At 44.2% G+C, this 12,610-nt stretch overlaps 1 protein-coding gene across 1 annotated transcript; it reads right to left on the bottom strand.

The window, feature by feature from the left end:
• Positions 1 to 1,244: 1,244 nt before the first annotated feature.
• Positions 1,245 to 2,204, bottom strand: LOC133548250 (olfactory receptor class A-like protein 1). The gene has a single exon (XM_061893569.1). It carries the CDS (start codon positions 2,202 to 2,204, stop codon positions 1,245 to 1,247), a length of 960 nt encoding a protein of 319 aa, XP_061749553.1.
• Positions 2,205 to 12,610: the final 10,406 nt, after the last annotated feature.

The raw sequence follows: 12,610 nt of genomic DNA, 5'->3' as shown, positions 1-12,610 counted from the left end.
GTGTCCATGCACACCCTCATGCTATTAGTCATACGCCGTGGGGGGCGCTTATTTCATTTTTGAGTGGATAACTGAATTACCGTTTTGGTTGACCTATGATGTCACACAAGAATTTTTGGATCCTTACGACATGTTTTAAGTGATGTCCATATATTACACATATTAGGTGTCTAATGGCTATGCTGATGCTAAATAGCAGACAGCATCAAGAAATGGTCTTGGACTGCGCTACGGACTTCACACTACTACTAAAATTGTATCGGGATGGATGCAAAGAAAGGGAGCGGAAGAGTTTTTTGAAGGGTTTTTCGGACAAAAGTCATGGAAACAAAAGTTTTGAATGTCTCAAAGTTCAAGTCTCCCTGGATTGATGGAAGTAGTTTAAAATCCGGAGGAGAAGGCCGTTCATGGTTACTATAGTTCTGGACTATCTTTCCAGTTTTATGGAAAGTTAATCAGTTGTCTTGCACAAATGCAGCGTGAAGACATTTAAGTACGCTTCATTATTCCTCTTTAATATACCGGCTTCATTATCCGTCATCTCATTCGTAATTTCTTCAGGAGTCTGAATAAGGGTTACAGATGTTGCTACGTCTTTATTAAACGGTATCTGCTTCGGGGTTGTATCCCGCACGCTGAGACGTGTGCATGCGTGATACGAAGGGTCCTCTCTTCCCCTCGCCCCTCTCCAACATCATAATCCAGGTGTGGCAGTCCGACTTTTCAAAAACCGAATACGAACGAATTGAGGTGTTTCCATGGGTTGTAGGAGGCTTATTTAAAGCCGAACTATTGGAGGAATGGGACTAATTTAGTGCATGGACACATACTGAGTGTTGTCAGATGTAAGGACAATTCTATAAAAACACGTTGCCGATAATAAGCGGGTAACGCTGGACTTGGAAACACTGGACAGAGAACCAGCCGAAGGACACACAGCGTACTAGTCTGCACCCCTAGATAAATGCTGTCCAATATTAATACATTTGGAGTGCATTTTATTGTATTGACTTTCAAACAGTATTTTATTCCTAAACGTTAGGTTTTCTTTTTAATTGTGATGTTTTTGGAGGACCAAGGGTGGAAATTGATTTCTTTGAGATATGAGTGTTCCGAGTTACAAGCTTGGTAATTCAACAAATGTTGCTCGTAAATTGAGGTGTCACAGTACAAGATTAAAAACAACTCATAGCACACATTTTGGAAAGATGGAAAATTAGTTTTCCTCAAGTGACAGAAGAGCATCAGGAAAGAGACAGTCCTTTATCACGTGACTCCTGAGTGTCCATTGACGGTGGTCGGTCTTGCTCGGCCGCACACAAAACTTTGGCCTTCACCTTTCTGTTTGAAGAGATGATAAAGTACGGGCTGAGGAAAGCAAAGCAGGAGGAGAAGAACACCTTCATGTCAGTCACCACTGGAGACACCTTGGCTTCGGTCAGCATGTAGATCCAGATCACATTATCGATCCCAAAGAAAAAGACGTACAGGACCACCAGGGTAACCACCGTCTTGACTGCTCGGGTCTCAGAGCCAACGCCTCGGGAGCGATGGATTGCTCTCACCTGCCGGCTGTGGCGGTGGAGTAGCAGCAGGATGTACCCGCTGGAGGCCACCATCAGGGCCACGAAGAAAAAATCCCTTCCGGAAGCCAAAACCCCTTTTATGACATAGTTCAAGTTATTTTTGAAGTCCAAATGACAGAAGCCCAGGTTGAGCGTAAAGGCGGGGATAGTGCCATTGCGTGGAGCTATAGCATGAAAAAAAGTTTGAAAGTATATGGCCGAGTTGAGTAACCAGAGTCCGGCAAAGGTGGGGAAGACCAGGGAGTGGAGTGCAGACTTCAATTTTAATAAGCGTGGCCCAGCGGGGACGACAGTCCCTGCCTGGAACACACTGAGCATGCAGGTGAGGCACACGGACAATGCCCGGCTCATGCGATAGCTGAAAATGACCACCTTGCAGCCTGGGTTGTTGAGCAGGTTAGTGCGGCCGAACACCGTCATGGTCTGGGGGACGCCGCGGGTCAGCAGGAGCACGAGGTTGGCAAAGGCAAGGTGGCACAGGATCATGTCCACAGGAAGCATCTTGGACTTCGTAAAGATGATGTGGGCATAGGCCAGCAGGACCACGGTGTTCCCCAAGATGCCCATACCTGTCTGCAAGAGGAAGGAGACGCCTTTGACGGTTACACACAGGTCCATGCCACCGATACCTGGAGTGACATAGAAGCACACTTGTTATAAACATGATGCGAGAACCTCACCTAAAGAGATCTCACCTGAAGAATTGAATGGCACCCAGACTGTGTGGCTGACAGTTAAAAGCTCTCAAGACTCCATTTATAGTCTTCAGTGTCCTTGGAGATCTCATTTGCCCTGAGTTCGGTCAAATTGAAAACAACAACAACAAACAGCAGGAATGGAGTGCTCTCAGTGGGCAAATGCAGGTCAACCCAGGTACCCCAGGGATCTCATATTTTTATCACATTTGTATTTTTCGAAATGAGAGTAAACATGACTACATTAAGTACTGGAGGAGGATTATCCAGACACTGTAGTTACCTAGGCTGCTGAAAGAAGACACTCTTTTCCACTTGTATTTGCTTCTGACTATCTGCAGCCATATTGATGTGACACAAAGAGTCAACCAGAAAAGCATCACTGATTAATACATAATGACAGCGTAATATCAACGGGCTGAGGTACCCCAACCCAATGATTACTGGTTCAATCCTCAGGCCCCCCAAAACCACATCATAGCATCTTTGGGCACGATATGGACCCCCAGTTGCTTCTGATGCTGCCCTCAAAGGTGAATGAGGGTCAAAATGTATTGCGTACCATTAAGGTAAAGTGCATTTTTCATTTGCAAAATTGGGCCAAACAAATCTGAATAGAGAAATAGAGATGTAATTGATTTGTGGTGTGGGAGACTTTGGAGCGTGTACTTTTCCCTAGTCTTCATTGTGATACAGGTTAACTTTGGGTCCCATCTGCCCAAATAATAAATGGGTTAATAAATGGGTTGTACTTGTATAGCGCTTTTCTACCTTTAAGGTACTCAAAGCGCTTTGACACTACTTCCACATTTACCCATTCACACACACATTCACACACTGATTGAGGGAGCTGCCATACAAGGCGCTAACCAGCACCCATCAGGAGCAAGGGTGAAGTGTCTTGCTCAGGACACAACGGACTTGACGAGGTTGGTACCAGGTGGGGATTGAACCAGGGACCCTCGGGTTGCGCATGGCCTCTCTCCCACTGCGCCACGTCATCCCTACCAAATAATCTGATTTGAGAAAGTCGGAATCTTTTTTTGAAATGTTTCCTAGTCAGATCTAGCTTTCCTGCGCATGAATGTTACCAGAGGTTTGCATCTTGATGATTCAAAATGATGTCATGTTATTGAATATGAGTGGTGGTCAAGCTGTTCTTAATGGGTACCAGGCGCCATTTAGCCTTTCTCTAAGAAAAATGCGCTCTGCTTGCGATATTTTCAGCTGTACGAACCGTTTAAATTGCAATAAGGATAAACGTTTCTTTAGAGTTCCTCAAAAGGTAATCAAAAAGGGCGGAAGAGTGCAAGATTTTACGAAACAATGACAAGAAAAGCGTCTCACACGCCAGTCCAAAGGAGCAGAGTGGAAGAATGCATGAGTTTGCAGTGTTCACTTTGTTAAAGGTTTGTTTGATCTACATTAAACGTTTATTATTTCCTATTTAAACAATGTGTTTTATAAAGCATACACTAGGCGAGTCTAAATAATAGAAAGCAAATGTGAGCAAAACCTAAAAGAGTTAGGTTTTTACCAAAGACAACAATCATGAATGAATCTTTCACACACTTTTGACATCTATAATTATATTTTGATAAATATTCATAAATGAATATTTCAGCACGTACACAATGTTGACATCTATAGTTATATTGTGACAAACAATCATAAATGAATTTTTCAGCACATACATCCATAGTTATTAGGGCTGCGAATCTTTGGGTGTCCCACGATTCGATTCAATATCGATTCTTGGGGTCACGATTCGATAATATATCGATTTATTTCGATTCAACGCGATTCTCGATTCAAAAACGATATTTTTCCGATTCAAAACGATTCTGTATTCATTTAATACATAGGATTTCAGCAGGATCTACCCCAGTCTGCTGACATGAAAGCAGAATAGTACATTTTTTTTAAAAAGGTTTAATAATTGTAAAGGACAATGTTTTATCAACTCATTGCAATAATGTAAATTTGTTTTAACTATTAAACAAACCAAAAATATGACTTATTTTATCTTTGTGAAAACATTGGACACAGTGTGTTGTCAAGCTTATGAGATGCGATGCAAGGGTAAGCCACTGTGACACTATTGTTCTTTTTTTTTTATAAATGTGAATGTTGTCTGTCTATCTGTGTTGGCTCTGTGATGAGGTGGCGACTTGTCCAGGGTGTACCCTGCCTTCCGCCCGATTGTAGCTGAGATAGGCGCCAGCGCCCCCCGCAACCCCGAAAGGGAATAAGCGGTAGAAAATGGATGGATGGATGTCTACTCTTAATGTAAATGAGGGATTTTTAATCACTGCTATGCTGAAATTATAACTAATATTGATACTGTTGTTGATAACATTCATTTTTGTTTCACTACCTTTGGTCTGTTCTGTCTCCTCAATTGCTCTGTTTATTGCACTTCTGAGTGTTGCTGGGTCAGGTTTGGTTTTGGAATTGGATTGCATTGTTATAGTATTGCTGTGTAGTGGTTTGTTGGATTGATAAAAAAAAATAAAAAAAATTAAAATGAGAACCGATTCTGAATCGCACACGTATTCGAATCGATTTTTTCCCCCACCCCTAATAGTTATATTTTGATAAACAAGGGAAAAACACACTACTAGTAAACAGCACATGCAACAACATCAACAACAAACATGGCAGTAGACGCACAGTTAAATCATGAAATACAATCTTACCTGAGCAAAAACAATGCATATTTATCTGAGAGAGTCGTGATATCCATGTCCATGACCAAGCCACACACAAATAAGTCGTAGACATCCATGCTTTTACAAGTTTCATCTGTTTTGTCATGTAGAATGGAGCACACGATAGTTTAACATGACTGGGAACTCCACCGATGAATAATCCTTGATATCATTTGATCAATGGTATTTTTTTAGTTTTTTTTTTTAGATCTATTCCATTGCAAAGTTGGATTTGATGCTCGTATATGATTTTTGCAGAAATATATCCGTGTACTCAAGCTGCCTTTTAGCTTTGTTGACCACCACTGGTTTTCACTTCCAGGAAGAAATCACTTTTCGGAATACAAAAAATACAGTATGTTTGGGTGTGTCCGTACCAAAAATGAAGAAAATATAGCTAATGGTTACTTAAAGTGGTCCTGTTTGCAACTAGACTAAATTTTTTGTTAGCGGACAAAACATTGAACGAGTAAGCCGCTAAATAAAGGTGCACCTGGATTGTGACGTTTACTGTACTTTCCCTTAACACATTCTCATAAGACGTCCTTTACCATGGCAGATTTTTTTACCAGCTGAGCCGTAAACGACTTCCCTGAACAGTAATGAGCAACGCAACCCCTTTGTTGAAAGGAGATAGGTATTAACATTTAAGCCTTATTTTTCTGATGATTTCCGCTTGGGTTTCTGCATTCGAACCATTGCCTGGGTAGTCATGTATTTGGTGACATCAGATTCAGCTTTTTGGTCCGTTAGTTGGTGGGCCTTCCACATTTGCCTGACTCAAGACTAAAGTCAAACTGACACCCATCTCTCAGGTGGTCTCTGTCCTTCTGTTTGGTGGAAACAAAGTGGTCCAGGACTGTGTTCACACTTTAGAAAATAAAACCCAGACAAAACAAAATAACTTTACCAAAAAAATTATGGACTTCTGTTGAGTTCAGTTTCTCTCTTCTATAGCCGCAGAGTTAAAGCACCGACACAAGATCACACTGTTGCATGATGATGTTCTTCCTTTCATAACAGCCACAAACCAGAAAGTAGTATGGTAGCTAACAAATTGTATGGTATGGTGCCATACCATACCATACCATACCACACCATACTAAACAAGAGCGTAATATGGTATCTAACAAATGTTATGGTATGGTACCATACCATACCATACCATACCATACCATACCAAACCAGAAAGTAATATGGTATCTAACAAATGGTATGATATGATAGAGCTGCAGCTATCAAATATTTTAGTAATCAAGTATTCTATTAAATATCCCGATCGATTAATTGAGTAATCGAATAAATCATATTTTTGCTAAAAAAAAATGTTGGTTTTGTTATTTTGTCCTGTCCAGCTTCTCTAGCAAATCATATTGTTGATGTAAATGCCCATATCGGCTGTACAAAATTTACTTTACAAAAGAGAAGTGTAGGATAATACTCTTGTTGCTTTATTTGTATTTTGACTTTATTAATTGATTTATACTATTGTTTGCTGCAGCCGGGCCGGAGCAATATTTTTGCTTAATTAAGGTTTAATTATACATGTTAAGATGCATGTGTCCTCAATTATTGCATTTGACCTAATTGTCTTTCATTTCCTAAACACCTGTTTTCATTATTGAAGTCCGACACGCACAGCTGAAATGCGTCCGTGGTTGATTGTGCCAATTTGATTGTGCCAAGTCACCACCTCATCGCAGGGCCAACACAGATAGACAGACAACATTCACACTCACATTCACACACTAGGGCCGATTTAGTAGTGCCAGTCAATCTATCCCCAGGTGCATGTCTTTGGAAGTGGGAGGAAGCCGGAGTACCCGGAGGGAACCCACACAGTCACGGGGAGAACATGCAAACTCCACACAGAAAGATCTCGAGCCCGGGATTGAACCCAGGACTACTCAGGACCTTTGCATTGTGAGGCAGACGCACTAACCCCTCTGACACCATGCTGCCCAGGGTAAAACCAATTAAAACAATAAATAGAAAAAAACATTTTCAAAACACAGAGGACCACGCAACTCACACAGTGTTAAGAGCCAAAGAATAAAAGTGAGTCTTAAGACGAGACTTAAACCACTCCACTGTGGGAGCAGTTCCAACATGGAGGGGCAGAGTGTTCCAGAGCTTTTGGTCAACCACAGAGAAGGCCCTGTCTCCCCTAGTTTTAAGTCTGGTCTTGGGCACCATGAGCTGGAGCTGGCTCTCAGACCTCAGAGCGTGCGCAGGAGTGTAATTTTGGATGAGGTCCAAGACATAACAAGGTGCCAGTCCATGTAAAGCTTTAAAAACAAACAGCAATGCTTTAAAATCAATTCTAAAATGGACAGGGAGCCAGTGCAAACTCTCAGAAATTGGGGTTATATGCTCGCGTTTTTTGGCCCCTGTTAAAAGTCGTGCTGCCACGTTCTGGACTAGCTGCAAACGGGAGAGAGCTTTTTTGGCTAACCAGCATAAAGTGCTTGAAATAAAAGCATGCACGACTTGTTCAAAAAGGTTAAAAGATAAAAACAGTTTTATCAGAAATAAAACAATAAGAACAGTTTTCATTTTATCAAACATAAAAAGTGGATTAGGTAGTGCCTTTATTACTGCATTTGAAATGTGCAACCAATGGTGAGTCACCACCAAGCAAAAACCCTGCATGCTCAGAAAAGTAGCGTCAGATTTGCAGCCCGTCCGAGCACCCACTGGCAGAAATTTGGATCGCCAACCTATGCTATAGGGACTATAGTGGGTGCAAGTTCAGGCTATCCAGGAAGCATGTGGTTGCATGACTTGAATAACCGAATGCCTTTGCAAGACTACTTTCGTGTGGTTACTAATGAAAGGCTAATTCAACACTGCAACTCGGATAGCGTTGTTAGTTTTCAACACCTTTTGGCGGCATTTGATAACTTTGCGGGAGTGAAAGAACATATCCTGCTTATCATAATGAATAACATTTATTTTACTAACACAACTTTTGCATTTACATTTGATAATAGATGACTTACCTCGCCTCTGGACGTCCCTCAATTGGATGCTTTCTCGACAGGTGCTGCAGCATCGAACTTGTGCTATTGTGGTATCCAAGCTCCACGTTGCAATGTTTGCATACAACTGTGTTTTCCTTCGATTTTAGTGTGAAGTGAGTTGAGTTGAGTTGAGTTTGAGTTTATTTCGAACATGCAAGAATACAACATGATACAGCACAATTTCTAGTTTCTGTTTTTAAACATGTTCAAAAAGAAGTAGGAAGAAGCAAGCTTATTTAATCCTACCACTTTTCTTTTACATAACAGTTGCTAAAACTTTTGTTCACTTCCTGTTCTCAATTTATTCACAATATACTCCATAGGTAATCACAATAAAAATAAATAAATAAATAATAATTGGTGAAGTAAGTTATATTTCATATGATGAGATGAGTAAGATTATTTTGAGAATGAATGAATGGATGAAAAAAAATTCAGAATGTTTGGTTTTGAATTTATTGGTTCATGGTTCTTCTTCTTTGTACTTTGTAAGCACTTTAAGTTTGAAGAGTTTCTTGAAGTGGATCATATTAGTACATTGTTTGATTGCTTTGCTTAATCCATTCCATGATTTAATGCCACATACTGATATACTGAAGGTCTTAAGTGTTGTACGTGTATACAAATGTTTTCAATTACATTTTTCTCTAAGATTATATTTCTCCTCTTTTTTTGAGAGGAATTGTTGTATATTCTTGGGTAGCAGGTTCTAGTTGGCTTTGTGCATAATTTTAGCTGTTTTCAAAGTCACTCTCTCGTCGAATTTTAGTATTTTTGATTCAATAAATAAAGGATTTGGATGTTCTCTATATCCAACATCATTTATTATTCTAACTGATCTTTTTTGTAACGCCGTTATTAGTGAATGAAGTGTACTTTTGTAATTATTTCCCCATATTTGTACACTATAACTCAGATATGGTGACACTAACAAGCAGTGGAGAATCCATCCATCCATCCATCCATCCATCATCTTCCGCTTATCCGAAGTCGGGTCGCGGGGGCAGCAGCTAAAGCAGGGAAGCCCAGACTTCCCTCTCCCCAGCCGCTTCGTCCAGCTCTTCCCGGGGGATCCCGAGGCGTTCCCAGGCCAGCCGGGAGACATATTCTTCCCAACGTGTCCTGGGTCTTCCCCGTGGCCTCCTACCGGCTGGACGTGCCCTAAACACCTCCCTAGGGAGGCGTTCGGGTGGCATCCTGACCAGATGCCCAAGCCACCTCATCTGGCTCCTCTCAATGTGGAGGAGCAGCGGCTTTACTTTGAGTTCCTCCCGGATGACAGAGCTTCTCACCCTATCTCTAAGGGAGAGCCCCGCCACCCTGCGGAGGAAACTCATATCGGCCGCTTGTACCCGTGATCTTATCCTTTCGGTCATGACCCAAAGCTCATGACCATAGGTGAGGATGGGAACGTATATCGGCCGGTAAATTGAGAGCTTTGCCTTCCGGCTCAGCTCCTTCTTCACCACAACAGATCGATACACCGTTCGCATTACTGAAGACGCCGCACCGATCCGCCTGTCGGTCTCACGATCCACTCTTCCCCACTCGTGAACAAGACTCCTAGGTACTTGAACACCTCCACTTGGGGCAGGGTCTCCTCCCCAACCCGGAGATGGCACTCCACCCTTTTCCGTGATGGAACCATGGACTCGGACTTGGAGGTGCTGATTCTCATTCCGGTCGCTTCACACCCGGCTGCGAACCGATCCAGTGAGAGCTGAAGATCCCGGTCAGATGAAGCCATCAGGACCACATCATCTGCAAAAAGCAGGGACCTAATCCTGCAGCCACCAAACCGTAACCCCTCAACAACGCCTTGGCTGCGCCTAGAAATTCTGTCCATAAAAGTTCTGAACAGAATCGGTGACAAAGGACATTCTTGGCGGAGTCCAACCCTCACTGGAAACGTGTCCGACTTACTGCCGGCAATGCGGACCAAGCTCTGACACTGATCATACAGGGAGTGGACCGCCACAACAATACAGTCCGGTACCCCATACTCTCTGAGCACTCCCCACAGGACTTCCCGAGGGACACGGTCAAATGCCTTCTCCAAGTCCACAAAGCACATGTAGACTGGTTGGGCAAACTCCCATGCACCCTCAAGAACCCTGCCGAGAGTATAGAGCTGGTCCACAGTTCCACGACCAGAACGAAAACCACACTGTTCCTCCTGAATCCGAGGTTCGACTATCCGGCGTAGCCTCTTCTCCAGTACACCTGAATAAACCTTACCGGGAAGGCTGAGGAGTGTGATCCCACGATAGTTGGAACACACCCTCCGGTCCCCCTTCTTAAAGAGCGGGACCACCACTCTCTTTAAGACCACCACGGTCTGCCAATCCAGAGGTACCGCCCCCGATGTCCACGCGATGCTGCAGAGTCTTATCAACCAAGACAGCCCCACAGCATCCAGAGCCTTAAAGAACTCTGGGCGGATCTCAACTATCCCGATCGATTAATTGAGTAATCGAATAAATCATATTTTTGCAAAAAAAAAATTGTGTTTTTTTTATTTTGTCCTGTCCAGCTTCTCTGGCAAATCATATTGTTGATGTAAATGCCCATATCGGCTGTACCGAGGAGTTTTTTAACTACCTCAGCAACCTCAGCCCCAGAAATAGGATAGCCCACCACAGATTCCCCAGGCACCGCCTCCTCAAAGGAAGACGTGTTGGTGGGATTGAGGATGTCTTCGAAGTATTCCCTCCACCGATCCACAACATCCACAGTCGAAGTCAGCAGAACACCATCCGCACCATACACGGTGTTGATACTGAACTGTTTCCCCTTCCTGAGGCGGCGTGTGGTGGTCCAGAATCGCTTCGAAGCCGTCCGGAAGTCGTTTTCCATGGCTTCCCCGAACTCCTCCCATGTCCAAGTTTTTGCCTCCGCGACCGCTAAAGCTGCACACCGCTTGGCCCGTCGGTACCCGTCCACTTCCTCCGGAGTCCTATGAGCCAAAAGAACCCAATAGGACTCCTTCTTCAGCTTGACGGCATCCCTCACTGCTGGTGTCCACCAACGGGTTCTGGGATTACCGCCACGACAGGCACATACAACCTTGCGGCCACAGCTCCAATCAGCTGCCTCGACAATAGAGCTTCGGAACATGGTCCACTCGGACTCAATGTCCCGCACCTCCCTCGTGACATGTTCAAAGTTCTCCCGGAGGTGTGAATTGAAACTCTCTCTGACAGGAGACTCTGCCAGACGTTCCCAGCAGACCCTCACAATGCGCTTGGGCCTGCCAGGTCTGTCCGGCATCCTCCCCCACCATCGCAGCCAACTCACCACCAGGTGGTGATCGGTAGAAAGCTCCGCCCCTCTCTTCACCCGAGTGTCCAAAACATGAGGCCGCAAATCCGATGACACAACTACAAAGTCGATCATGGAACTGCGGCCTAGGGGGTCCTGGTGCCAAGTGCACATATGAACACCCTTATGTTTGAACATGGTGTTTGTTATGGACAATCCGTGATGAGCACAAAAGTCCAATAACAAAACACCACTCAGGTTCAGATCCGGGAGGCCATTCTTCCCAATCACGCCTCTCCAGGTTTCGCTGTCGTTGCCAACATGAGCGTTGAAGTCCCCCAGTAGGACAAGGGAATCACCCGGGGGAGCACTTTCCAGTCCTCCCTCGAGTGTACCCAAAAAGGGTGGGTACTCTGAACTGCTGTTTGGTGCGTAAGCACAAACAACAGTCAGGACCCGTCCCCCCACCCGAAGGCGGAGGGAAGCTACCCTCTCGTCAACTGGGTTGAACTCCAACGTGCAGTTTTTGAGCTGGGGGGAAACAAGAATTGCCACCCCAGTCCGTCGCCTCTCACTGCCGGCAACGCCAGAGTGGAAAAGAGTCCAGTCCCTCTCGAGAGAACTGGTTCCAGAGCCCTTGCTGTGCGTCGAGGTGAGTCCGACTATATCGAGCCGGAACTTCTCTACCTCGCGCACTAGCTCAGGCTCTTTCCCCCTCAGTGAGGTGACGTTCCACATCCCAAGAGCTAGCTTCTGTAGCCGAGGATCGGACCGCCAAGGGCCCTGCCTTCGGCTGCCGCCCAGCTCACAATGGACCCGACATCTATGGCCCCTCCTATGAGTGGTGAGCCCATTGGAGGGATGACCCACGTTGCCTCTTCGGGCTGTGCCCGGCCGGGTCCCATGGGGACCACCAGGCGCTCGCCATCGTGCAGTGGAGAATATGAAGGAATTTTTGGTGTAGAACATGTTTTGCGTTATTCATTATTGATGTGTTTCTTGCTACTTTATGTTGTATATTTTTTATATGAGATTTCCAGTGTTCCCACACCTTAGGCAACTTTTTTCGCTTCTTAATTCCATAGTTTTGCTGTGGCTCTTGTCCACTGCCATCACGAGTTATGTCAGCAAAAAAGTTTACTAAACTCAAGCTTATTTAAAGGAGTGGTGTTGTGCAGTGCAGGGGGCGTATGATCTGTGATGTAAACACGCTGTACAATACAGTCCTTGCAAACTGTGAGCTTTGACTTCTAAACAAGGCAAAATGCCGTAAAAAAAACAAAACCAAAAACAAAAAAACTTAACGACGCCTCGAGGCAACAAATATTTCTCCA

The sequence above is a fragment of the Nerophis ophidion genome, linkage group LG02 (assembly GCF_033978795.1).
Source record: "Nerophis ophidion isolate RoL-2023_Sa linkage group LG02, RoL_Noph_v1.0, whole genome shotgun sequence".
Lineage (NCBI taxonomy): Eukaryota > Metazoa > Chordata > Actinopteri > Syngnathiformes > Syngnathidae > Nerophis > Nerophis ophidion.
Note: the sequence above shows the minus strand (reverse complement) of the source record. Positions and strands in the feature narration are given on the sequence as shown.

Excerpts from the sequence above, each read along its gene's own strand:
- LOC133548250 (XM_061893569.1), bottom strand. The coding sequence starts at position 2,204 with ATGGACCTGTGTGTAACCGTCAAAGGCGTCTCCTTCCTCTTGCAGACA.